This window comes from Cnephaeus nilssonii (assembly GCF_951640355.1).
Source record: "Cnephaeus nilssonii genome assembly, chromosome: 2".
NCBI lineage: Eukaryota > Metazoa > Chordata > Mammalia > Chiroptera > Vespertilionidae > Cnephaeus > Cnephaeus nilssonii.
The window spans coordinates 14815813-14842856 of NC_137073.1; the positions used below are offsets into that span (position 1 = coordinate 14815813).

A 27044-nucleotide genomic window follows, 5' to 3' on the forward strand; every position below is an offset into this window, starting at 1 on the left:
ATGTCTATGTGCAGGAGCAACTCAACTGACCAGTGTTCTCGTTTGATTTTGGAGGTGTGACTTTGAAAACGAAACCAATTAAGATCTTAGGCAGCCACATGTCCCTCACAATCTAGCTATCTTTGGGGCCAAGAGACAGGAAGAAAGCAGTGAACCCAGCACTCAATCTGCATTCGAATCCTAGATTTATTCAACACAATTCTTTTACTCTACACAACAAAGTATAAACACATTATCTAAAATGCTACAAAGTTACAAAAAAATTTAAAACAGAAAATTCATAGTACTGACTGTACAATAATAGCCGAAAAAGCAATGTACACGTTGTCAAGGTAACCCCAAAAACCACCACGAAGGGGGAGAAGGTCTGTGATGAACTTGCAGAGCTCTCAATTTGCTCACCAATTTCAGAGAAAAAGGAGATGTGCCATATGGATGGATGTACATGAGTACATATGAAAACAGAACCATTTACAGCAACTAACATGGGATGTTTCTCTAGAGGTCAGAACTCAAGCAGGGGAGCACAGCCAGGGTAAAAGGAACAGCAGCTGCACAAAAGCATGCCCTTTCCTGAAGGATCCGCAGGCTACTAGACAGGCCCTAGGTCATCTATGGAATGGAAACATGTGCTCCCAGGCGGGGCGGCACTGCCACCTGGAACCCTGCTCTGTCCCTGCTGGCTCTGCCACTAAACTGACTCTCAGAGACTGGAAATGTGGGAACGTTCTAGCTATGAAACTGGAGAGCATCTTCATAGGCACAACCCCAAATCAACAACACTTCTGCAGCCAAACCTGGCCTTCAGAGGAAACGTCTCAATGCTCCTTTGGAAGCCTGCCCCTGAGTGAGGATTTGTTTCCTACTGACTGTCCTTCAGCTAGAAAGTGACAGAACGGAGTTGGATGGGATATAAGCTTCGGGGCAGAGCTTCGGTGGCTTGCTTATCGGGAGGAATTGGAGCTGGAGCGGCTCCTGTGGCGGCGGCGGCCGGGGGAGCGGGATCGCCGTCGCACGGGGGACCTGCGCCGCGGGGAGCGTGACCTGTGGGAAGAGGAAAAACACCAGACACTGAAGCACACGCCATGGAAGCAGCTCTGCTTCTTTCTGGAACAATTCTGTACAGTTTCCTGGTTCAACACTCCGAGTCAGGATAGCTTGCAAAGGAAAGATGTGCTGGAGTTTTGGTGCAATCTGCAAGGGCCACACCTTCTGGTGGTCTCTTTTCCTTTCCCCTGCTGTAATGAACATGAGCTTTGAAGGTGCATCATGGTGTGTGTGCACTCGCGCATGAGTACATGTGGGGCTGAATAAAATCCCACAGTCATTACTGTCACATTGTGGTGTAAATAAAACAAACCCAAACTGGCCCCCGTCTTCTGTGAAACCCCAAACGGACTCACCTTCTCCTCATTCGTGGGGGTGACCGACGCCACATGGGAGGTGGTGGTAGCATTCTCCTGGGAGGGCTGAATCGCCTGGGGGGTGGCCTAGGCCAGGGGGCCAGCACAGCAGTGGCGGTGATTTCCTGGCCATCAATTTGTCCTGTTGAAAAAAGGATCAAGTCACAAAAGATCTAACATGCCCCTAATCATGTCAGATGTAGGCATACCATGGAAAGCAAGACAAATGGGCCCTGGGAATACGGACAAACTCAACTCCTCACAGAAATAACCGCACAATTACTATCACTGAAGGTTTCATTAAGAAAACTATAAGTGGGCATAGAACATCACTGGGGACTCAATCTTGATGCGCTGGGGTGGCCTCCCAGGGTCAACATCTAAAGAACATGCTGGAAGAGTGTGCCAGCCCTGAGCTGGACCATGGGATTAGCGCTTGAGCTTCCTTCTCAAGAACAATGGGAAGGGGACAGGCAAGAGAAGGGAGACCCCTGAGGGGGTTTCACAAGAACTGAGATAGGGTGAAACAGAGAACACAAGGGATAATTGGACATAAAATCAACAGAACCAGGTTTTGAGTGAATTACCTGAGAAGTAGGGCTCAGGAGGAAGAACACCTCAGGGGTGAGGGGACAAAATGAAAGGAGGTTCAGGAGATGCCAAGTCTGCCCTAAGAGTCTGGAAAAGTGCTCACAGGGAGGCAGCTTAGGAAGGAGGCCAGAGGAGTCTGCAGGGATTGAGTGGAAGACCAAAGGACACCGAGCCGCAGACCCAGGAACCCCAGGGAAGCATACACTGCAACCTCAGTCTAGGAATTGCCCAGGGAACCAAGCACAGCTCCTGTGTCACCCCACGGGGTAGAGGACTCTTTTATCTTCTCAGCTCCAACCTTTAAGGACATTTCAAAGGCATGGAGGGGATAACTGAGGCACGAGGAACTGTGTTCAGAAGAGACTCAAAAGGCTTAAGTATTTGCAGCCTAAGCTGGCCCTGGCACTACCAAAGCCAACCCGTTACGGAACTCATGGCACTGATGATAAAATGACAGAGGCAAATACACCTTCTGGCCAGCTGCCAGTAAAGACCAAGCCTTTCACTTTCCTTCTAGAGATAATGTAGACTTGTTCCATTCAATGGTGCATAGCACAATATGGGAAAACACAAAAGTCCACCAGAATCTTAAAAGAAAATGTGGAATGTTTATAAATCAGGTACACCTTGGATGTGTCCCAAGTCTCTTGAATTTTTAGCAAGTGCACAGACTGTCAAACATGACTGACAACCTCTAATATGAAGGTGTAACTCACAAAGCCAAAAGCTGATGCATGCAAAGTGATGGACTGTAGTTTATTCTGAACTAAACTACTCCCTAAAACAGTTCAAAGGGATTTAAATAAATTGAAACAGTCAGTGAGCTGGGGCAGAGACAAAATGAAAACTGGCCATCTGAAACTATTCACAAATGTTTAAACATTAAGATCATCCTGCTCAATACCAAATGGCTGCAAATATCATAAACAGTTAAAATACAAGCTTTTAGAAAATGGGTTAAATTTGTGAATTCAGAAAATTTAAAAAATCCTAAAAATGCTGAAATGTTACCAAAATAGAAAAATGACTCTCAGAGGATTAAAGGAAACGTTCCCATACAAAAGTCAAATGGCTCCATTATATCCATAATCTATTCTTTGTATAAAAACAAAACAAAAAAACACCCACACAAAACTCACACCATTCAATCTTAAGAAAAATTCTAAAAATGCTAATATATTCATGTCTGCTAATTTTTTTCAATAATGTTCCATAAACATGTTTTTGGTAAAACCACACCCACTGAATAAGAATTAAAATCCTGAAAGAGCTCCAGGGAGATTTTGATGTGTAGCCAGTTTGGAAATTGGTTCTAAAGGTCCCTATATGTGGTGGGTAGCCGGTCTTGGGTAGGAGACAGAGAAGGGAGTCCAGGAGCGCTGGTAGGGTCACCCACACCCACCTCCATCCATGTGCTTCAGCGCCTTCTCAGCTTCATCTGGATTCTCAAACTCCACGTATGCATAGCCTTTAGATAGATGGGGGTGCATCCTTTCTACGGGCATGTCAATCATTTTAATTTTCCCATAGGTAGAGAATATCTCCATGATGTGATCCTAAAGGGAAAGAAGCGTCACTAATGCTTAAGCACCAGTCACTTGTGTTAGTCAAAGAGAACTGCCCGGCCTCGGTGGCTCAGTGGTTGAGCGTCAACCTATGAACCAGGAGGTCACGGTTCAATTTGTGGTCAGGGCACATGCCCAGGTAGCGGGCTCGATCCCCAGTGTGGGGCATGCAGGAGGCAGAGGATCAATGATTCTCTTTCATTATTGATGTGTCCATCTCTCCCTTCCTCTCTGAAATCATTAATAAAAACAAACAACACACATGCACATACACACATACACAAGAGAATTCACCACATAACAACTACAACCTTGGCATCTGGGGGTAAATCTAGTCACACACACACATACACACTCCATTAAAATGATTTAATCAGTGCACTATTTGAATCATGTACCATCCATCACACAAGTCCTCCAAAAGGCTACATCCAAAGATACCATCCCTGATCCACTAGATTGGGGATGCCTCACCTTGGTCACATTCCTGGTGAGCCTACCAATGTGTACTTTGGTGGGTTTAGGGGAAGGGCTCCGCCTTTTCCTTTCCTTTTCATCTCTTTTGGGTGGTTTGGATCTGATTGAAAAAACAAAATACCAAAACAATCAATTTCTGTCAAGTCAAAGTTTTGTTGTTGAGATGTTAACTGCTAGTGTGTTTTTAAATAAGGAAGCCTTTCCTACTAGTTCATACGTATTATCCCTGTCTTAGAAATACTCCTTTTGGGTCTACTTTTAGAATAATTACAGAACTTTATAGTCCCCCTCTTTGTAAACTTAAAACGTTTACAGATAAGTCACAAGTCTGGTGAGAAATGGTGTTGGAGGGGAGCTTACTTGGAGCGGGACCGCCGCCTGTTGTCATGTCTGCGCCGAGAAGGACTCGGAGAGCCGGAGGAGCTGCTGGAACTGGAGCTTCGGGATGTGCTGGAACTTCCTGAGCGGCTTGATGCTGATGAAGAGCTAGAGCCGCTGCTTGAGCCAGTGCTAGTACTGGAGCCAGAGCTGGAGGTAGAGCTGGACCGAGACCTGAGGAGTAAGATGGCAGAGGGGGGTGTTACCGACAACAGGTGGGAGCAACGTTTCTTCACAGCACAAGCAAGCCTGCACCATGCGCCAAGAGTAAATAGCTGTTCTCAGTTTTCCAAGTGGCCCTACGGTCCCCAGCGGGGAGAACATTTACCACCTCACACTCAAGCCAAAACCCTCGGTGGGAACAGGAAACAGCATTTACATTGTGCAGTGACAAAAAGGAAGAACGGGCTGCTTCCTGACACAGAAGCCCTGTCTACTGAAAGGTAAAGAAGGAGCCTGGCAAGTCAGAGCCATCAATTCCGCTTGAAAGGTAACTGCCGATTGACTGACTGAGGCTGGTTTTCAATGGAAGAAAAAAGTTCTGGGCCTGGGCAATACAATCACAACTCCGAATAAAAAGCACTTTAGAGAAAAATATACCCCAAGATGTCTCATTCCTCAACATCTCAAGGAAAGAAAAACCAGACACCAACTTCCTATACATAACCAGAGCAAACCCCAAACCAGCTGGCCACAATTAGAAAGCCAATTAACAATCTGAGTGTGATTTCTTTATAAATAAGAAAAAAGACAGAGCACTCTCTGGGCTCTTCAGGAGGGAAGCCAGGCCTCTCAGCACTATCCTGTCAGCCCCACCTGGTGCTGCTGCTACCACTGGAAGCGCTGCGCCTCTTTCGAGTTTTATCCCGGCCACGGTCCTTCTCACTTGACTCCTTGGTGGCCCCTTTATCTTTAGAGCGATCCTTGGACTTCTCATCAGAACGGTCTTTGCGTTTCGTAGGAGAAGGAGCCCTGGATGGTGAAGAAGAGTGTGAGATTGCATGCCCCTTTGATTGAACCCAGAAACAACAGCACAACCCAAAAGAGGGGATCCATGCAGCTACAGACCCAGGCCATCATAGACCAAAAATGATCTGTGGCTTAGGTCACTTTCACTGTGCAATGTAAGACATTTCCAATCTTCCCCTTTCTCAGAATCCCTAGCAACAAGCACCCCCAAAGTAGCACTAGAAAAATCTGACAGAAGAATTACCTAGTGCTGGACTTTTTATTATTTTCTTTGACTCCTAGCAAGCTCTTCTTTTTCACTCCTGATAAATCCATTCTCCCCTTCTGAGGTGTTCAAAGCAGCAATGGCGGCCTCACTTATCTGAACTCTCACTTCTAACTTGAGTCAGAGAAACGATCCCTAATCGATTGCAATTTACGCCAAAGTGCAGCCTAATAACAAGATAAAAGGATTTACAGAGTGAACAAGTTGACAAGGCAACAAATCTACGTTGCAGCCAAAAGCTGAGCACACAAGATGGCGGCAAGGAACACAGCAGCGAGTGTCCACAAAGCCAGGAACACCCGGGGACCACTTCCTCAGGGAGGACCCCATCTTCACAGGACACACAGTAGAATCGTCACCTCAGCTTGTCTTTTCTTAAGGAAATGATGGAGATGCTGGTCACTGTTATTTTACAGATGGCACAGTACCCGTTTTTCACTTCTAAATTTGACGATAAGCCCTTTACAATTCCACAGAAATACTACAGCACATTTGCATGCAGAATAGAGAAAAACCTAAGTGAATGTGTGCGGCTCTCCTGATAGGTTTAGATCTTGTTTTATTGCTCTAATTTCCTTACAGAGTACTTTGGATATATGATATTACTGGAAGCAAAAACCACTTCAAAAGTGACTGGTACTGGCATCAAAACAGAGTGGCTCAGTTGGTTGAGCATTGTCCTGTATACCAAAAGGCTGCCAGTTTGATTCCTGGTCTGGGTACACACCTGGGTTGTGGATTAGATCCTGGGGTGGGCATATACAGAAGGCAACTAATAGATGTCTCTTTCTCCCTCTCTCTCAAATATGTCCTCAGATGAGGTGTTTTTTTTTTGTTTGTTTTTTAAAGTATATTTTATTGATTTTTCACAGAGAGGAAGGGAGAGGGATAGAGAGCCAGAAACATCGATAAGAGAGAAACATCGATCAGCCGCCTCCTGCACGCCCCCCACTGGGGATGTGCCCGCAACCAATGTACATGCCCTTGACCGGAATCGAACCTGGGACCCTTCAGTCCGCAGACCGACGCTCTAGCCACTGAGCCAAACCGGTTTCGGCCTCAGATGAGGTTTAAAAAAAAAGTTTACTACCCACACACAGATAAATTATCCCATAAGAACATTTTAAAAGCAATGAAACAACACGTTAAAGAGTAGTCATTGCAACTATTGAACTTTAGTTCACATATGATAAAGCAAATATTGCAGAAATGTGACTAATAAAATCTAGGTGGTGGTAATGTGAGTATTCACTGTGCAATTCTTTCAACCTTGCTGTATGTTTATATTCTTTAAAAAATAAAATGCTTGGGGATGGGAAATAGACATTGGAATTGGACGAGATACCACAGGTTAAGTACGTGCTCAATAAATGGTCATTAGTAAATTTTACTCAAGAACAAACTGCTAATTCATTATGTGCCCTATTTCCTGGGGACTGCTGCCTCAGTAATTCCCATGAGGTTTTGTAGTTTGCTTGAGTTGTAAGCAAAGATCTCAGGATGTCAGTCTTAACTACTTCTGTCCCACCTTTTTCGATAGCCTGTAGGTAAAATGGACATAGCACACCCTTTGGGATTCTGTTTCCATGTGTGAAGGGGGTGTCTAAAATGTGAATAATGGTATGGTTAACAAAGGCCCTGGCCTTGAACAATCAAATGAGTGCTCCTCTTTTCTTGGGCTGTGAAATCTTTAATGTTTTGCCTTAAAACATTAATATACTACAGACACCGAGCTGGCAATACCAGATAAGGTTAGTGTCTTTGGACAATCAGTGATTATGGTTAAGAAGACTCTGGAGTCAGCTTGATTGAGTTAGCTTTGCTGTGTAACCTTGCATAAGTCACTTAACCTTTCTGTATTGGTCTCACCTGTATTATGGTGACAATTAGTTCCTATACCTCATAGTTATCAAGGACATCAATCAAATTAACTCATGAAAGAGACTGGGCATCTAGTTAAGGCTCAGTAAGGGCTGTTTCTTCATGTTTGGAGGCTCTTTTCCCATATAAACCCTTGCCCCCAACTGACATATCCCTGAGTGCTCAATAAGTGGTCCTTGAACAGCCCCCATGAGGATCACTAGGAGCAGCACTGTCCAATAGAGTTCCAAACATATTCTAAAATTTTCTAGTAGCCACATTACAAAAAGTAGAAGTTAACAAGCATTACCTTTTCAACAATCAGTATAAAGTCTTATTAGTAAAACATTTAACACCCCCTATTAAGCCTAAAAAACACCTCAATTTGGTATAGTTGTATTTCAAGTGCTCAGTAGCCCTATGTGGCCAATGGCTACCTACACTGACTTAAGAGTACAGGTTCCTGGACTCCACCCCAGTTCTAAAGATCTACTGGAATGTACTTTGTGAAAACAAGCACCACCAATTATTCTTAAACACTAAAAATTAAGAACCAGAGTAAATGAACTCTTTGTTGGGTGTGGCCGAACGCTAAAAAGCAAAGGTTGAGGTTCTTTGCTCACACAAGTTCGGGTTAACAGCACAGGACTTGGTTACCTCCCCCATCTCCGGAAAAGGTGCGCGTCCAACAGTCAGAGAGAGGAGAGAACAATTAGTTAAATCACGAGCAGATGGCGTTCAGCTCAAATCTTCCCCATTTAAAAGTACATTTTAGGCACAATTCATGCAAAATAACCACGAGAGAAAAAGCCACGTATCTCCTCCATTGATTTTAGCCTTCCCTTCTGGGTTAAGCCGTCAATCTGAGCTCCGTGATCTCAGGGGCCGTATCCCCCAGGGCTAGCACCGAGAATGGCACACAGGGGCTCAGTAAACATTCGCGGAGTCAATGTTTGAATTAATGGCCCCGAAGGGAGGATTAGTCGGCATCTAGCCCACAAAGCAACTCCGCACCCACCGGGCACGGGCTTCGCACGCGACCTCGCCGCACCCGTTCACTCACAACTCCCCAGTCCAGGCGCCGAACCGCGAGCGCTTCCAGGGCAGGGCCCGGCGTTGCAGGCCTGGATCTCCAGCCCGGCGAGAGGGTCCTGAGGGCAGAGGCCACGCTCGCGGTTGTTCCGAGTCCGGTGGGCCTAGCTGGGCCTGCCGCAGAGGGGACGAAGCGAGGCCGCCCTTCCGCCCGCCGCGGCTCCAACTACTTCCGGGCCGCGGCCTCGAACCCTCCCACTCCGTCCACCCCGGGCCACACACTCTTTCTTCTTAGTCCCCGCGCTTGCACCGCCAGGCCGCCGTCCTCACCGTGGGGTCGAGGAGCGCACCGGCTCCAAGATGCGTCCCGCCAATAGCGGGGCGCGCCCCCCCGAAGGTCGGATGGGGTCGGATTCCCCCACTTACATCTTCCCGCCACCGCGACTTCGTCCCGCTCTCCTCAGCCGCTGAGGTCGGCGACGCTCAGTTATCGGGCTTAGGGAGCGGGAAGACGCCGTTCGGCGCGGAGCTATGACGTAAGCCTCTCCGCCAATGGGCGCGAGCGCTGGGAGTGTTAAAGGGCCAAGGCGGTTTGTGGAGAGAGGCAGTGGGAATCCTTACTCTGTCACTCCCTCTGGAGGGGTGTGTCGGGCTGCCCTGGGCTGGCTACGCGCCTCAGGGGCCCGACATATTGGCCGCTTGTTGGGGCTGGAAGGCCTGAGCCGCTAGGGCAGCTGAAGGGGCGGCGCCGGTTTGGCCAACGCGGCCCCGCCTCTCTCCGTGTGCCCGCATCTGGGCTCGCAGCGGACCTGGCAGTTGCCCTTCCGGATCTGTTTCGCGCCCTGCGGGACCGGGCGGTGGCAGCGGCCTTTGGCTGCAGGTCCTGGAGGCCCGCAGGGCATGGGCGGTCAGCGGGCCGGCAGTTACGGGACGGGTTCGTGCGGTTAGAAACCACGCGTGGTGTGCGTATTGGCCGCGAAGACTGGGCTTCTGCACTGGCGGAACTCGGCCGGAGAGACCAGACGGGGCAGTGCGGCCAGAACGAACGGGATACGAAAGGCGAGGTAGAAGACAAGGTGCAAAAGGGAAGGCGTCTCTGAGGAGGTGACACTGCAGCTCAGTGGAAGGGCGCGCCGGCAGAGGGAGCATCATCTACAAAGGCGTGGAGACTCGTTGGAAGAAGCGAAGGGAGGCCCATGTGGCGGCTCGAAGGCCGGGGCTAGGGAGGTGCAGTTAAGCGGTGCCGGGGGTGGGGGGCGGGGGACGTGGAGGGTGTGCAAGACACCGCCTGAGGCTTCACCCCTCCCCCCCATCAACCTCCCTGCCTGTGGACGGCGTAGGCTGGGAGGCACTGGAAAAGGCAGAAGAAGGGGTGAGGGTGTAGAAGCCCCGACCCAGCCAGCAGGCTGTCGGAGTACAACTCCGACGCTCGAGAGGGCCAGGCTTTTGGGTTTTGTTCACTTTTGTGCCAACCTCTACCTCCCACTTCTGCCCCCCTCCCCCAGTCCCCCTCCTCTGTGTCTGGCAAGAAGTCCTTCCTCGACTTAGTGGAAGGAAGGAATGTGCACCCAACCCCAGACATTGTACAGTTAGGTGCTGTAAGGAAGAGATAGATCCAAGATGATTTTTTTGGAGGAAGGAATCAGAGTGACTTGGAGACCGATTAGATGTCAACAGGGAGGACTGGCTGGGTGACTTGCGGTGGATGGATGGTGCTGTGGATGCCCTCTGCAAGTCATTGCTCCTTGTTCTACTGGTGTTCCCAGCCAATGATGGTGACTCCTTCCCCTCCTCCAATAGTGTCTCCCATCCAGGGATGTCAAGTGTGCCCCTAACACCTCACCCTGTACTGAGGGTGTCTGAGGAGTCCGAGACTAATGAGGCGTGGGAGGAGCAATCTGCCCCCTCCCCCACTCCCACCCCCAGTCCCCTCCACTGAGGCACCAACATATTCCTGGGACTGGGTTGGCAGGTTGAGTCTGTCTGGGTTGGTGTCTTCCCTTTGGATTTAGATTTGATGGCAGGGATGAGGGGACATTTAGAGCAAGTTAAATTCTCTGCATCACGGTCACATCTGCCAAGGCCAGGCATGGAAGGGTAAATGGAACAGAAGGGCAGCCTTGGTTCTGCAGCAGTGAAGGCCCGTGTTAGCATTGGGGATGGGGTGGCCTTGGTGGGCCAGGCCTGGAGGTCTGTGAGGAGGCTGTGGCAGCATGCTGGAGCCCCACACATCCTGGGCCAACCATCAGTGGGTGCCTGAAGGGCCTTGAACTCAAAGCTTTTGCCCAGGACAGCAGTGACACCCTGGTTGGGAGGGGCAGGCCGATGTCCCTAGCATGAGGGGAGAAGGATGGGGAAATAACCAGCTGGCCTGACAGCCCCCTCTGCTTTTTTAAAATGTTCTAATCCTACATAATAAAATGGTAATATGTAAATTACCATCACTCCGCTACGCCCACGATTGGGCCAGCAGGAGGCGCAGGGGGCGGGACTCAGGGTGGCCGGGGTAGCTGATTGGGCCAGCAGGACGAGTGGCGCAGCGAGCTCAGCGTCTGTGTCATGGCTGCCCCGGAGGCTTTCCGAAGGCCTGGTGCACCGGCGGACAGACAGACAGCCGGCTCCCCCGCAATCAAAAGCCAAAGCGGGGGAGCTGTCTGTCTGTCTGCGCCGGCGCAAGGCCTTTCGAAAGCCTCCGCCGTGCTGGAGGCTTTCGGAAGGCCTGGGGCACCAGCGGACAGACAGCCAGCCGGCTCCCCCACGATCAAAAGCCAAAGCGGGGGAGCTGTCTGTCTGTCTGCGCCGGCACAAGGCCTTTCGAAAGCCTCCGCCTTGCCGGAGGCTTTCGGAAGGCCTGGGGCACCAGCGGACAGCCAGCCAGCTGGTGCACCAGGTGCATGATTAAATCATGCACTGGGCCTCTAGTATAATATAATTTAACATGCATTTAAGTTTTAACACATTTAATCTTTTTTTAAAAAATTAGGACCTTTTATTGAACTTATTGGGTGACATTGGTTAATAAAATTACAGGTTTTGGGTGTACAATTCTATAATCTGTATATTGTATTGTGTAACACATTTTATATAAAATCTGAAAGCATGATTTATCACATGAAATTAATCAAATTTGTTTCTAAATATTACTGATTATTGTTATCAAGTGTATTATCATCTGGTGAGCTTTAACATTTAATCATCCTGGCTTTTGCCATTTTGGGGATCAGCAGAATGTGTTTGGAAGAAACATGAAAAAATAAAACTAGAGGTTCCTGTCCTTCCCCCCTTTCAGCCCCCCAGTGCCAACGTGCTGAGGCCATGGGGGGCTGAGGGCTAGGAGCAGGGGCCTTGGGAGACTTTAGGAGGTCTTTGGCCCAGATTTGACGGAGGGGGTGGGGCAGGGCTCCTGTGGACAGGGCATTTGGCCCCCAGACACAGGTATCCTGCAGGCTCTGGCCAGTGTCCTGAGTCCCCCTCCCTTTCCTCCCAGTGCTGAGGGCCACCTGTTGGTGATGTGGGGCTGCTCTCACTTTGAGAACGTACCCACATCAAAGTAGTAGAATGTTCCCTCTGCCTTCATCCTCTGTGGGCCTGATAACCTCTGCAGTGCCTGCCCTTGGAGGCTGGTGATCCTGGACACAGAGTGGGTCCGGGATAGCTAGGGCTGTGCTGGAGGTCATGGTGGGCCACCCAGGAGCTTTGAGCAGGCATTGTGACCCCTTGTAAGCCTGCACTTTTGCCCATTGCTAGCAGTCTCTGTGCCAAGGGAAGATGTGGCCCGGCCAGGTGGAAGAGGGGTTTGGGTGGGGTCAGGGAGGTTGTGATGGCTCAGTGACCTTGGGGGAGGCCTTAGAAGAGGAGACAGGTTACTGAGGCCTGGCTCCTGTCTGTGGGGGTGAATGCCTGCAGCCCATCATGAAGGAGCCCAGTTGGTACTGACTGGATCTGAAAGGGCCATCCAGCCAATGAAGGTCTGGAATCCTCAGTTAGTGTCTCCAAGGTGTGGGGCATCAAGTCCTGAGCCCCACCTCCCAGCTAGGTCCCCCTGCTGTAGGCATCTGTGGACTCTCCCAGGAGGCACTGTAGGCTGCCCTCGGGAGGGGCTGCAGGGCTGGGTCAGCTGAGCAGTGGGTTTGGGAGCCTTGCTGGTTTTAATGCTCAAAGCCCCATGTTTGTTTCTGCCCCAAGGAAGTCAGTAGTAACACCTGAGCTGCCCACTCTGGGGCGGACACAGGGAACAGGATGGGGCCTGGCCAGAACTGGGTGCAGAGAGGTGAATTGTGTGCTGTAGCACTGGGTAGGCCTCAGGTCATGCTGTGCTGTTGACTGGGTTTGAGCTGTGTGGCCTGGCCCCCAGCCCTTTCCCCTTCCCTTGTGCCTTACACAGCTAGTCAACTTGGAGCTTCTCTGACCTCAGAGGCATCTGAAGCCAGCACCTGTGGGGTATGGGCCAGGCCCAGGAGTGGGGCCTGGGCAGCTACACGTGTTAAGGAAGGAAAGCAGCGGCTCTGCTCCCCAGGCCTGACCCCACAGCTTCAGCCCCTCCCCCTGTCTGCTTGAAGCCTAGACTACGTGGGCCCATCAGGTGGGGGTGGGACTCCAGGGCCTAGCACTGTCCTGCCTCCTGCCTGCCTCTCCTCAGGTGCCTGGACCTCTGCATTGTTGCCCCTTCTCTGCTAGTCTCCAGGCCCACCTTCCCTGAGCCCCCTCTCATGCAGGGTCCCTAGAGAGCCCTCTGTTGGGGAAGGGAGACGGGTTGCAGGAGCTTAAACATTCTGGGGTTTGGGATCAGACCTTAGCCAGGGTTCAGGGAATGGAGCCTTTTGTGTGGAGGGTGGGATATCGTACACTTGGCCTACTTGCCTCAGCTGTGGAGTAGGGTGAGCAGTCTAACCCTAACTTTGGTGTTGGGGGGGTGGGTACCTCTTGGAATGTTTGGGCCATCTCTGATATGCAAGAGTGGACAGAACTTAGTCCCTCTGGGTCCAGGTAGGGCCCAGGCTATCTACCCAGGAACGTCCGTCCCTCTGTCTGCAGGTGACACTCTGTCCCTCAGTGCAGCGGGCAGGCTCTGGATGAGTGTAGGTGGCACTCACCTTCACAATGGCCCATCTATATGAGAGTGGGGGTCCCAGAGGGCCTGGCGAGCTTATGCCAGAGGTGAGCTGAACAGCAGCTGGCACGGGGTGTTACTCAGATGGAGCAGCAGGAATCAGCTGCCCTGGTTGGGGGTCTAGCCTTGTGCCAGCCTTTTGGAACCTTCTCCCCCGCATCCCCAGATAGCTTGTGGCCACCCTTGGACCTGCCTTCCAGCCTCCCCTCCCCTCCAGGTGCTGGCCTTGGCTCACTCCTTGGTTTTGTATGCTGCTGCTTTGTGAGACCAGGCCAGGGATCCCGGACTAGAGATCTGGGATTGGAATTTGCTCAGCAAGAAACTGTCCAGTTTGTTTGTTTTTCTGAGTCCCTGCAACCGAAGGGCCAGGGCACTACATGGGGAATGGGTAAGGAGCAGGCCTTAGGATGTGGCCACTTCTGGTCCCTGGAGCTTACTTGATGAGGTGAGCTCAGGTGGACAACGAAGGCATACATAGGGGGATCACCTTGAGGATGCCAACCTGCCTGCTATAATCATGGCAGAAACGGTAGTTGTGTCCTGGTGTCTGGGTTTTATCTGCGTGTCCCAGCTCCTTGTACCTGGTGCAGCCATAGGCCTGCATTCTGGGCAGAAGTGTCTGGCGGTCGCTGGGAGCTGTGCCCTCTTGCTCCTATGCTGCTTTCTGATGATGCCATCTGGAAGCCTCAGCAGCCCTCGGACCCTGAGAGAGAACCTTGAGGAAGGAGGCCTGCACCTGGATGCAGCAGGCACATGGAGTCTGACTCCCTGACGGAATGCCTGGACTGCCTCCTCTGGACTTTGTACTTGGCAGAGAAATAAACTGTCTTTTCTAAACCACTGCAATCTGGGATTTTCTGATGTGCTCAGCAAGCCTGCTGCAGTCTTCATTCTGCAGAAGCTGTTCTTGTGGCCTGGGGGGTGGGGTCCCTTTGACTTGTGACCTACTGCCTGGCAGCCCTTCCCCACAGTAAAAGCAACCGAGAGGCTTGGCTTCAGCCCTGCCCCCCAGTAGGGTCTCCCCACCCTTCCCACATGGCTGCCCTTTCCTTGTCAGAGCTCCCTCTAAGTTCTGGGAGCAGCTGTCAGGCTGAATGAAAGTCAGTCCCTCTGTCCACTGCCTGTTTCAGTTGAGCCACACCATTGGACTGGGCAGGACTTTTCTGGGCCTTGCTCTCGGCCCTGATGTGGGTGTCTGTCCCTCAGGAGCCCCCAACCAGGCCACACAGGGCAGGGAAGGCATGACCTCATCTCCTGGGTCTCCTAACTGCTGTTGGGGGTAGGGCAGGAGTGGAGTCCCCCTGGAGGGCTATGCCTGCCAGATGTGACAGCTGTTTGGGACCAGCATCTCTAGGGACTGTCTGGGCCTGAAGGTCTAGAGGAGAGTGACAGGAATGGGAAGATGGATGACAAAGACCAACTTTCTGCTGGTGGGGATGGGGAGTGTGATGTCCACGGCTCCTTTCTGCACCCATCTCCTGGGCTTAGAGCTGCCACAACTAAACCAACCAGGACAGGGTATGTGTGTGGTTTCTTAGGCCCCACTCCTGCCCCTTGAGGACACTCAGCTTCACACCAGGTTTTCAGCAGCTTTGTAGATGATTTGGGACACACTGGACCCTAACAGCAGTGCTCCTTCCTGCTGCTCCTGGGGTCCCTTCTAATTGTCCCTCCTGCAGTTACCCAAGCTCCATGTGTGGGTGCAATCGTGGGCTCCTCTCACAGACAGTCTTCTGGGCTCTCCCCCACTGTGCCGTGCGCCTGTCCCTCTGGTCCCCACTGCTGCAGCTTCGGCTGTGCCTGCATCCTTTCCGCAGCTGACAGGTCATCTTCCTAAGAAGGACCTCTGATTACGACTGTCCCCACTTTCATCCTGCCAGTCTCCTTCAAATTAATCTCTGTACCTCATCTTCTGTCAATGAACCCACCTCTCCCTGAACTGAGGCAGTCTTGATTTCATATGTGTGCTTCACATATGTATTATGTGAAGCACACATATGAAATGTTCCTTCAGTCCTAAACACCTTTCCTCACATCCTTTTTTGTGTCATCAAAGGAGAAAAATGACACATTTCCAAAAGATGGGCTTAAAAACAGCCCAGGAGCCCTGGCTGGTATGGCTCACTTGGTTGAGCGTTGTCCCATGCACTGAGAGGCACTGGTTTGATTCCTGGTCAGGGCACATGCCCAAGTTTTGATCCTGATCCCCAGTAGGGGGCGTGCAGGAGGCAGCCAATAGATGTTTTTATTTCTCATCCATGTTTCTCTCCCTCTCCCTTCCTCTAAAAGTCAGTAAAAACATATTTTAAAATAAAACAGCCCAGGAAGCCCTGCAGTAGGGTTGTCAGTGTGGACATGCAGCCAGGCCGTGCTGGCCTCTACCCTCCTCCAATGGCCCGGCAAACCCAGTCTGGACATAGCATCCACGGCTCCTGCCAACAACTCTGAGGCCCTTCTCTCAGCTGTTGGGCAATGTTTAGGACCACAACCGCCCCTGTTTATTTTGTATGACATGGAACTAAATGATGATAGTTTGAAGAATTTTAAAGGGAATAAAAAAGCTACTGGAAACCATTTGCAGTGTTTATAAACTTTGAGAGACTGGTAAAAATGCAAATTGGAAACTGACCAAAATGAACCAGTGATGAAAACAAGTGTTTCCTAAAACTATAAATTCTAAGAGAATGTAAAAGGCACAGAGATTCAAATAATGGAAAATTTAGAAAGCTAAGAAATAAATAGTACATAAATAAAAAGGGAGCTGATGCTGAAGAATGATCTGGAAAGTGGCTTAAAGCCCATGAGTGGCCCTGGGGCTAGAGGTCTCCTGTTCACGCACCTTCCTACACCAACCCTACACCTGTCTTTCCTCACTGTAGACGAACATCTGTCAGTTGGCTATTTATATAACATGCTTTTGCACTTGTATTTTTGGCTTATTTCTTCACCTCATGACAGTGAGTTCTGTAAGTTTACTACATACTGTGAAAAATGAGCTCTTGCTTTTGTTTGTCTGAAACTTGACAAAGAAAGCTTGTGTTAGGACTGGGGGTGAGTTGTTGGGCCCAAGACTCCCATCTTGTGTGTGACTCACAGACTGTGGCCATGTTCCCTTCCAGCCTTTATTTTCTGGACACTGAGTCACCATGTGTTCGGTGCACCCTCCACAGATGGCCGCTCGGTCCCTGCCTGGTCTCCTGGCTGGTGGCTCCTCAGAAGGCCAGGGCCAGGAATGGAGGATTGCCTTTCCTCCCTGTGCTGGCCGACTCCGGAAGTTACTGATGGGGTGGCGCTAAACGAAGGGTCAGCTCTGCCTGGTGTAGTGTCCACACTCTGAGGAGCACGGACTCTCAGGATGCCCCCGGTGTCCTGGAAACCAAGACTTTAGTGCCTAATCACAGCTGGCATCTCCCTCATGGATGGAAACAGGTGACCTTTCTGTCCTTTCTGGGCAGCCTGGCGAGTCTGCTGCCAACCGTCCAGCCGGTTTCCCGTTTCACACCCAGAGAAGCTCGGTGCCACGTGTGAACGTGGAGGTGTCACTGAGTGCTCTCTTCGCGAGCTCATAGGAAATTCACTCCCTGGGTCGGCTGTGGCCCCTTCTGGGACAAGCTCTCCCCAATGACCCTGCAGCCTGCCCACACAGACCAGACCGGCTCTCGGTTGGGATCTTGACTTCTGGGAATCGGGTTCGACAACCACCTTAGATGCAGATGCTCACATGTTGATTCCTGCTGTGAAGACACTGCGACACCCAGTCCACATTGTGCCTTGATTTCATATCCATCATAGGAAGCAGTGATTAGAAATAAAGGTGCAGGATACGATGAACTCGGAGGGAGAGGACGTCCACTGTGCTGCCCCTCATCCCACCTCTGCCAGGCTCCTCACGGCCCCTCATCCTCAGCGGGTGGCTGCAGGTGGGCAAAGCTCAGGAAGACTTGCTCCAAAGAGATCTGGCTCACAGAGTAGTCGTCCACTCCATACTTCTCCTTGGCCTTCTCCAGGACACCAAACACCTTTGGGAAGTAGACAAGCTGCTGTTAACAAGCCCAGGGCCCAGCTTCTTAGCTGGTCTGGGAGTCCTCCTGGCCATAAGGGGTGGTATGGCCACAAAGATCCTACCCCTGCCCAGTCCAGCCCCAGGGCATCCACAGGGAGTTGGCCTTACAGGGTGAGTCAAGATCTCAGAGGGAAGAGATGGGTTGTCCTCCGTGAGCAGGCTGGGGGACCGGGTGTCCTCCTGACTCTTAGAATATGACCTAAGGCAAGCTGTGTTCCCCCTCTGAGCCAGTTTCCTTTCTTGCACCAATATTTTTCCAACACAAATATTTCAGGCATAAACCACTAAACCTAGTCGATACTAGGGTGAGTGTTAGAACACGGACATGCTCAGAGTGTGGTGCAGGTGCTAGTGATTCCTCCTTGGAAAAAGCCTGGAATCACCACAGAAGGGGTGACTGCTGGAGGAAACTTCCCCAGCCCCTGTGGGGCTCGTGCTCACCTTTGCCCAACTGAGGTCATCACCAGGCAGGTGGTAATGGACCATCCCTTGGTGCTCATCTTCCAGGACACTGCCTGCACAAAGGAGAGACCGTGTCCCCACGAGGGCTGGGTGGGAGGGAGGGCCCACAGAATCTCAGCCCTCGTCCCAAGGGTCAGGGATGTGGGACTTGGTAGGGGCAAGGCTCAGATGCCCTCTGTGCAGCTCACACACCTGGGAAGGTCAGGTCCACAAATGCCTTGAACTCCTGCAGCGCCTCCTGCTGCCCATCACTCCTGACCTTGGCCCGCAGGGAGTAGCCACTGCCAAACTTGCTCTTGAGGTGCTGCGGGCTGCCCAGGCACTTGAACTGACCCTGCACCATGATGGCCAGCCGGGTGCACAAGGCCTCGCATTCCTCCATGCTGGGAAGAGGCAGTGGAGGCCTGACTCAGGGCTGGGGTATGCTGACACCCACCCTCCATGTGCAGATGAGAAGGTGCCAACACCCAGGTCAGGCTGTTCCTGATTCCCATGCTCAGAGTGTGGTGCAGGTGCTAGAGCCTGGGCATTCTCCTCACAGATTCTGTTCCAACTGATGTCAGATCTCTCTCCACCCAGTCCCTCAAGCCCATCCCTCCCATGGCCCCCGTCCCAGCTCATCCATCGACCCACAGAGACCCAGGCTCTACCTATGGGAGGTGATGACGATGGCCTTGCCAGATTCACGTGCTCTGGCCACAGTGTCCCAGAGCAGACGCCGGGCCACGGGGTCCATGCCCGTGGACGGTTCATCCAGGAAGATGACCGCAGGCTCTCCAAGCAGGGCAATGGCAGTGCTCAGTTTCCGCTTGTTGCCACCGCTGGGATAGAAGGGGTGCAGGAGGGGGCAAGGCTTATTATTAGCACGTTATCCCCGGGTCCCAATAGATGACAGGGCCCAATGACCGCAGAGTGCCTCAGGTGAAGAGGAACGAGGGCGTGTGCCTGGACAGCCTCCACCTCAGAGAGCTAGAGGCCCCAGAGAAAGCTGTGCCCAGGGGGTCAGTTCCCACCCCCACATGGAGCATCACCATCTGTCTGCACCTAAGGGGAGTCCTGACCTCACCTGAGGTTGGTTTTACCTCTAGCAGGCAGGAACCAGCAGGGCAGCGCCTCTCACCTGGGAGCTCTGGCTCCCGACCTGCGTGGCTGTCTATGTTAACGGAGGCCCTGACCACATCCTGGGAAGACCCATGGGTCATCAAGTCGTGGGGCGGGGGAGGGGCTGAGGCGCAGCTGCACCTGTAAGTCCTGACCAGCTTGTTGGCATGAGGCTCTAGGAGCAGGCCCCGGAGTGTGTTCTCCACGTAGGCACTGATGTGGCGCTCGGGGATGCCCCGGAGCCGGGCGTACATGACCAGCGTCTCCCGGCCTGTCATGTGGTCCAGCAGGGCATCAAACTGGGGGCAGTAGCCGATCCGCTGTCGCACCTTGGATTGGAACACAGCCGAGGAGGTAACAGGTCAGAGGGAGGCTACTCCAGGTTTCTCTCAGCCAATTTGTCCAGGGTGGTCCATCAGCCAATGCACAGGCCTGGCATTGGCCCAGCCAAAGCTGGCCAAGCGGCACTTCAGGAGGGACACAGGAGGGCTTGGCTGGCTCAAGGATGCCACGAGCAGCCACACTGCCTCATAACAAGGGGTCAGAGAGGGGCCAGAGCCTCGTCCACCATAGGCTGGGTAGGGGCAGCTTGGTGCAAGAATGTATAGGTTATACAAAGTGATCACCACATGCAAATATCTGCTGGTGTATCATCCACTCATTCCTTCATCAGATGTTTAACAAACACCTAACGTGTAGGACTTTTCTTTCTTCTCCCTCTAATGAAAGAGAGGTTTGGTGGCAACACCTTTGGGGTGGGGCATCCCCTGGTCAGATGGCCACCTTCATCAGAGCCGGGGTGCCCACAGCCACTGCCATCTCCCCCGCTACCTGCAGCTGCTGGCTGGGGACAGGTGAGCCTGAGGCCTGTGGATTCCAAAGATGGGGTTTCTCTTCTTTATCCTCTTTGGGATTTACGCACACGTCCAGCATTTGTGTTTAATGGGTCTGGGAAATATTCCCTTGTCAGTGATTAACTTTCCCTTTTCTTCTTTCCTGCCAGAACTCAGATTAAATATATTGAGGACTTCTCACCCTTTTCTCCACTTTCTGGATCACATCTATAGTTTTCACTTTCCTGTATCTTCAGTCTTATTTATTTTTAAGCACAGTAAACACAACTGTTTTTGTAATCTGGGTCTGGCAATTGCAAATCTAAAGTGCTGGGCTTGTTTCTCCTGCTGGGCCCTGTGTCTGCAGGTTCTAGTCGCAGGGACTGTCTTCTTTGTTCAGCTGTGCACTGCTCATGGGCCTTGAAACACTATCTGGGGTCTGTTTGAGGCCGAGGATGCAGGCCTTCCTCCAGAGAGGGGTGTGCTGCGGCCCCCAGCACAGGCTCTACTTCATTCCTTTTCTTGCTCTGCTCAGCACACGGGGAACCTTCTGGGCAACCCCCAGGGGCAGGGAAGCAGGAGGCTGGCCTGGTTCATCCTTGCCCTGAGGGGCAGCCTTTGGGGGTCAGCCCCACATGGGGAAAGTCTCCTATTACACCCCTCCCATGGCGGCCCTGGGTCTTGGTTTCTGCTCTCTTCCCTCAGCAAGGCCCCTAACCCCATGCCCATTGTCTAGAACACAATGGCCCTTGTGCCTCTCAGGGCTCCTGGATTTTGGTCTGAGCTCCTTACCATGCTGTGTGCTCTTCCATGCTCTTGCCAATATGGTTTGTGACTAACATTTTATCTGGCTTTTGGTGCTTGGTAGGAGGGCTGGTCTGAACAGCCCAGGGACCATTATTGTGCATCTCTGGGCGCAGATGGAGAGAGCCCATTTTTTTATTTTTGAGCAGGGCCGTGTGCTGTGGGCACCATGCCCTCCCAGGCCCAGAGGAATGGCTTCTCTGGGAGGGGCCCAGCCTCGGCCCCCAGCCAGGCCTGGGCTTTTCCAGTCCAGGGGGCCTTGTCTCCCTATCCTTTCTCTCTACCCCATCACCGGCTCAGTCCTGCCCACAGTCACTGCCTCATCCACTTTCTGAGCCAGAGATGAGCTGCCTCCCTGCCTCCAGGGAACCCCCTCTTCCCGTCTCCCGAGTGGCACCCACCTTCCCGATGTCTGAGCGGATGCTGTATCCCCCAACAAAGGCGTCCCCAGAAGTGAGGGTCTCCTCCCCGGTCAGCATTTTGAAAGTGGTGGTCTTCCCAGCTCCGTTGAAACCCAGCAGCCCGAAGCACTCCCCTTTCTGGACTGCAAGGGAGATCTTGTCCACGGCAAAGAGGGGCACCCGCTGCTCGTACACCTGTTAGGTTCCAGGGAGGAATCACAGTGGGGAGGCAGGGAGCCAGCTTCGAGGCAGCCGGCACTGGGGACAGACCTGGGCCTGCGGGGTGTGGCCACCTTACTTTGCAGAGCTCCTTGATGACCAAAGGTGTGTCCAGTGGGGAGTGCAGGCTGGGTGCCAGGATTCGGTTCCTTTCGTCCACCACATCCTGGTCCTCGGGAAGTGCTGGCGGCCGGGTGTACACTTCCATCTAATGGTTCCGGAAAAAGACCGCAGGGGGTGAGCTCCAGCCCGAGGGGTCCCTTTCTTTGGGAGGAGGGGCTGAGGTCTTTGAGACAGCTCACGTGTGCAGACTCAGGCCTTTCACGGGGAGAGCTCAGGGGACCATAAGGACTGAAAGTAACACTGAGCAGGCACAAACTGCCTGAGAAATAAGGACAGTGCAGACCCTTGGAGAAAACCAGGAAATTTCACTGAAGGATGCGAGATTTTAATACATAAAAAGAACCCTTCTCTTTTTAGAGAAGTCCTAATATTTTAGAGAAGCTAATTTGCCCTGGGTTACTCTGTGCATCCAATGTGGTCTCAGCAGGTTTTGCTTGTTTGTGGGGCAGCATCGCCTCTGCGGAGATGAAGGCCCCCAAGCTCAGGAGGACTGTGACCCCTCCTCCAGGCTGCGAGTCCTGGGTGCACGTGCGCCCTGGCCACTGCTGGGTGCTGAGGCTCTCGCTGTGAGCTGGCCCGAGGAAGCCTGGCCTCAGTGGGAGGCCTGCCCAGTGCAGAGCTGCAGGAGCCACTCACCAGCCCCCGCCTCCTCCGGAAGGCACAGATGCAGGTCTTCAGTCTCCACAGCAGGTCGGTCTCAATGAGGAAGAGCAGGGTGAGGTAGGCAAACCCTGAGGCAGCCAGGGAGGTCACAAACCTGCCGACCCCCGGGGCACTCCATGCATAGAAGTTTTCCTGGTACTGGATGTCTGTGTGAGCAAGGGAGAGGGTGCTGCTCCTGCGTCCCCTATTGCCCTCACTTCTCTCCTGGGGTGCCAGCCCAGGTCCCTCTCTCTAGGCCCACCAGGCTGCACCCCAGCCCTCTACATGGAGGCTGTGAAGGTACATGGTCCACTCATCTTCCCAGGGTGCATACCATGCTTGCCACTGCCACCCAAGAGCCCCAAACACTTCCCGTATTTTGGGAAGGGGCACCTACAACAAGTGACCAAGTTGTGCCCTCACTCACTCACACGTACATTCACTTCCTGAGACATAAAGACAGGGAGGCTGTGCCTCCCTTCCCCCAAGCTGGTCCTGTGAAGTAAGAAAGTGGCAGGAACGGAGCAGAGACAGCCTGCCAGGGGGATGTGCAGGGCTCTGTCGATGTGACAACTAAGCTGCCTGCTAAAGACTGTTCCAGGTGCAGAAGGGGTGTGTGTGGGGTGAATTGTGGCCCCCAGAGAGACATCCAGGTCTTAATCCCCTTAACCTGTGAATGATCTTACTTAGAAATAGCGTTTCTTGCAGATGTAATTATTATTTAAGGTCTCAAGGTAAGATCCTGGATTTAGGGTGGGCCCTAAATCCAATGACAAATGTCTTTACAAAACAAAGGAGAGGGCGTTTTGAGATACAAAGACACACGGAGAAGGCCACATAAAGACAGAGATGGAGAGGGGAGTGATGCTGCCCAGGAGTCAGCAAAAGCTGGAAGGGTGGTGGGGATGGGTGGAATCAGGTGGGAGCTGGCCAAAGAAGCAGGGGACTGTGTGTGTGTGTGCTGCGGAAGCAGCAAGGGGCGCCCAGCCCAGGGTGGGAGACACCCCCCCCCCGCCGCCCCCAGGAGAGGGACCACCTAGGCTGATCTTACAAAGATTTAGGGTCAGCCAGGCAGGAAGGAGGAGGCGCGCATCACTGGGCGGGACGGTGAGCACACATCTTCTGAAGGCCCTTTTCATGCTTATACCCGGGGTGTCTCAGTCCTGGGAGCAGGGACCGGCCCTGCCGGACACACTGTGGAGCCTCCCCAGAGGAGCCCTTCGCAGGAACAAGGCTCCTGGGGACGCCCTGGCTGGTCGTGGGGAGAGAGCCCGGAAAGGGGGCTGCCGACACTCACTGTATTTCCTGCAGTAGTGGGCGGCCACCTCCGAGGAGGTACAGTACCTCCTGGTCTCATAGTTCTCATAGAAGCTGCTGAATGCCATCCCCAGACAGTGGTTGGGCAGCACCAGGAATATGCGGTCCAGGGTTCTAGAAAGTTCTTCTAATTTTACCGCTGTGGGGAGAAGGCACAGAACAGTGAGTGCAGGAGGACACGCCACACCTGCCCCCAGGGACAGATCACATCAGGGAAGGCAGGTTCCTGATGTTCCCTATGAAGTGTGTGTAAGCCCGGGCAACCAGCTGGGTGTCCTCCCAGGGGGTGGCCCCACCCGCTCTGCTGCCAATGAGAGGGGAGGTGCTGCTGGAGTGGTCTGGCCCAGTGTCTGCACTGGTACCCCCCTCCCCCCACACCTCCACACGGGGGCAGAGGTTCCATGGGTGTCCAGGTTGTGGGGAGTAGGGGGCGGCCTCCAGGCTCCCACCTGGGATGCGCATGATGGTGACCATGAGGAAGGTGGCGATGCCTGACAGGATGTTGAATATGGTCAGCCTCGTGTAGGCAGTGGCCGCCCCCGAGAAAAAGAAGTTCATCAGATACATGAGGGGTATGATGGCCCAGCCGTAGAGCATGAGCAGCAGCAGGGTGTCGGCCACATGGCCGTCCCGTGTGAAGGCATGCACGTCAAAGGCTTTGAACACCACCTGCAGCGGCACAGAGAGGGGGGCTTGGTATGCCTGCAGAGACCCATCCGCCCCCCAGGCCCAGTCACCCCCCATGGTGGCTTTCAGCCCTGGGATCTTCCCTGATGAGGATCCCCTTCTCCCCTTTGCTGACAGACTGTCGCCAGGGCGCCAGGGCACCTGGCTCCGGGGCCCTGCCTACCAAAGGGGGCAGAAGCTGAGGGCATGGAGATCAATGAGGGGGGCTGCCTGGCATTTCTAACTGTCCTCCTGGAATCAGGGCTGAGCTGGCAGGGTGGGCCCCGGGCTGGTTTGGGTCTGCACAGGGGCCCCAGGCAAGCCCCCCGGACATGCAGGGAAGGTTCCAGCACCAGCTGTGGCCTCACCAGCAGCAGCAGAGTGGGGATGAGGAAGGAGATGAGGTCCCACAGCAGAGCTGAGAGCCAGAAAGTGGCCACATGGACTCCACTCACAAACTGGACATGCTTGGCCTGGACAGCCCTCTCGCTGACCGCCAGGATGGAAAACGTGCTGGCCAAGAACGCCATGGCGAAGAGCAAGTTGAGGGCGATATCAAATCCCTTCCGGCCCCTGCGGGGGTGGGGAGGACAGGGCAGGTCAGGGATAGAGCACAGCACTTCTGGGCATATGGGGGATGGGGTCCTTGGTAACTACCATTCAAAGCATGCGATGCAGGTTAAGGGGAAATGCCAGAGCTGGGGGATGGTCTCAGTACCAGGAAAATGCCCCCATCCCCAGAACAGCTCCTCCTCTGGATTTCCTGTCTCCAGTGACGGCAGTGCCACTCGCCCAGTCACTTTCAATCTGTGCCACCCACTCCCCACAGACACTCGGGTATCGCTCTGCCTTTCCCACATCTGAGAACGCTCTGCCTGCTTCTCTGTTCTGTCTTTGTCAGACCCCCATCACTGGGTGCCTGTATTGCTGCAGCAGCTCATCTTCCTCCACCCCACCCCCACCAAGTGCATTCTACATTCTACACTTAATTGCCAGTAACACCTTCTACAAACTGGCTTTTATGGCTTTATTCTGTTGCTTAAACACATCCTGACCATTTCAATATATGATACTGGGACAAGTGGATATTAATGGACCCAAAAAAGGAATGCAGTACTGATACATGCTACAACATAGATGAACCTTGGAAGTGAAAGGAGCCAGTCACGAAAGGGCACATATTATATGATTCCATTTACATGAAATGTCCAAAACAGGCACATCCATGGAGACAGAAAGTAGACTAGTGGCTGGGAGATGGAGCAGAGAGGAATGAAGAGTGACTGCCAGTGGTCACAGGATGTCTTTTCGGGGTGATGGAAGGTGCAATAAAAACATATTGTGGTCCAACAGGTACATGAGAAGATGCTCAACATCCCTAATCATCAGGGAAATGTGAGTCAAAGCCACGATGTTTCCTTGAAAATTTAAAAATAGAACTACACTATGATCCAGCAATTCCTCTGGGTATTTACACGAAGGAAATAAAAACACTAACTGGAAAAGATAGCTGCATCCCATGTTCACAGCAGCATCTATAATAATAAAAGCATAATATGCTAATTAGACCCGAATGCTAATTAATTAGACCTGACAGCTGAACGACCTTCCTTCTGGATGATCTTCTGGATGAAGCTGGGGCTGCAAGGGCCGTGGCTGTGAGGGCCGAGCTCCTTGCACGAATTTCGTGCATTGGGCCTCTAGTTATTTATAACAGCCAAGACACGGAAACAACCTCAGTGTCCATCAATGGGTGAACGGTAAGGGAGATGTAATATATATCTCAATATTACTCAGCCATAACAAAGAAAGAAATCCTGCCATTTGTGACAACACGAATAGACCTGGAGGGACGATGCTAAGTGAAATAAGTCAGGTAGAGAAAGAAATACTGTATGATCTCACTTATCTGAAAATAAATAAATAAATAAATAAACCACCCCACAAAACCCCAAATTAACAAAACTCATAGATACAGAGAACAGACTGTTGATTGCCAGAGGTGGGGCATGGGCGAAATGGGTGAAGAGGGTCAAAAAGTACAAACTTCCAGTTATTGAATATATGTCAAGGGGATGTAATGTACAATATGGTGACCATAGCTAATAATACTGTGTTACATATTTTAAAGCTGTAAGAGAGTAGATCTTAAAAGTTCTTATCACAAGAAAAAATATTTGTGCCCTAACTGGTTTGGCTCTGTGGACAGAGCGTCAGCCTGCGGCCTGCAGGGTCCCGGGTTGCGGGCTTGATCCCCAGTAGGGGAGTACAAGAAGCAGCCAATCAATGATTCTCTCTCATCATTGATGTTTCTATCTCTCTCTACCCCTCCCTTCCTCTCTGAAATCAATAAAAAATATTTAAAAAAGAAACAAATATTTGTAACTATGTATGGTGACAGATGTTAACTAGATTTATTGTGGCGACCATTTCCCAATACATGTATCAATACATGTATCGAATCATGATGTTGTACACCTGAGACTAACATAATGTTGTATTTCAATTATATTGAAAAATTACATTGTGATGAGGCTCCATGACTCTGTGAATATACTAATAATCATACAATTGTACTACAAACAGGGATACTGTATGGTAGGTGAATAATATCTCCTAAGCTGTTAAAACAAAAATTCCTGCTGCCTGGCCCACTCTTAGCCGACTGCGCTTGAACCTGCTCAGCCTGACCTCTGGGTCTCCTAGTCTGGAGCCACCAGGAAGTAGCTGCCCCTCTAGGTGCTCCCGCACAGCCCCTGCCTG

The 27044-nt window shown here is 52.1% G+C and overlaps 2 protein-coding genes across 7 annotated transcripts in view; both read right to left on the bottom strand.

The window, feature by feature from the left end:
- Nucleotides 1-168: 168 nt before the first annotated feature.
- On the bottom strand, nucleotides 169-9114 carry RNPS1 (RNA binding protein with serine rich domain 1). Of its 5 annotated transcripts, none has more exons than XM_079780004.1 (8): nucleotides 8967-9074; nucleotides 5628-5815; nucleotides 5231-5386; nucleotides 4397-4588; nucleotides 4034-4136; nucleotides 3397-3550; nucleotides 1404-1545; nucleotides 169-1044 (listed from the first exon to the last, which is right to left on the bottom strand). In XM_079780004.1, the coding sequence occupies exons 2-8, from the start codon at nucleotides 5696-5698 to the stop codon at nucleotides 945-947; spliced, it is 918 nt and encodes a 305-aa protein (XP_079636130.1). In that variant the 5' UTR covers nucleotides 5699-5815; nucleotides 8967-9074; the 3' UTR covers nucleotides 169-944. The 5 variants fall into 5 exon arrangements, with proteins under 5 accessions (XP_079636130.1, XP_079636132.1, XP_079636133.1 ...); XM_079780006.1 differs by having other exon boundaries at nucleotides 8871-9012; XM_079780007.1 differs by lacking the exon at nucleotides 8967-9074 and adding an exon at nucleotides 8572-8809.
- A 7122-nt stretch (nucleotides 9115-16236) lies between these two features.
- ABCA3 (ATP binding cassette subfamily A member 3) overlaps nucleotides 16237-27044 on the bottom strand; it is a 49126-nt gene continuing 38318 nt past the window's right edge. For both annotated transcript variants that reach the window (XM_079792967.1, XM_079792968.1), the window contains exons 22-32: nucleotides 24650-24854; nucleotides 24065-24284; nucleotides 23596-23754; nucleotides 22293-22465; nucleotides 21613-21741; nucleotides 21315-21509; nucleotides 19418-19605; nucleotides 18826-18996; nucleotides 18368-18558; nucleotides 18155-18228; nucleotides 16237-17669 (exon numbers count right to left, since the gene is read on the bottom strand). In XM_079792967.1, the coding sequence (XP_079649093.1) occupies nucleotides 17538-17669; nucleotides 18155-18228; nucleotides 18368-18558; nucleotides 18826-18996; nucleotides 19418-19605; nucleotides 21315-21509; nucleotides 21613-21741; nucleotides 22293-22465; nucleotides 23596-23754; nucleotides 24065-24284; nucleotides 24650-24854 (1837 nt within the window). In that variant the 3' untranslated portion in view covers nucleotides 16237-17537. The remainder of the gene's footprint in view (nucleotides 17670-18154; nucleotides 18229-18367; nucleotides 18559-18825; nucleotides 18997-19417; nucleotides 19606-21314; nucleotides 21510-21612; nucleotides 21742-22292; nucleotides 22466-23595; nucleotides 23755-24064; nucleotides 24285-24649; nucleotides 24855-27044) is intronic.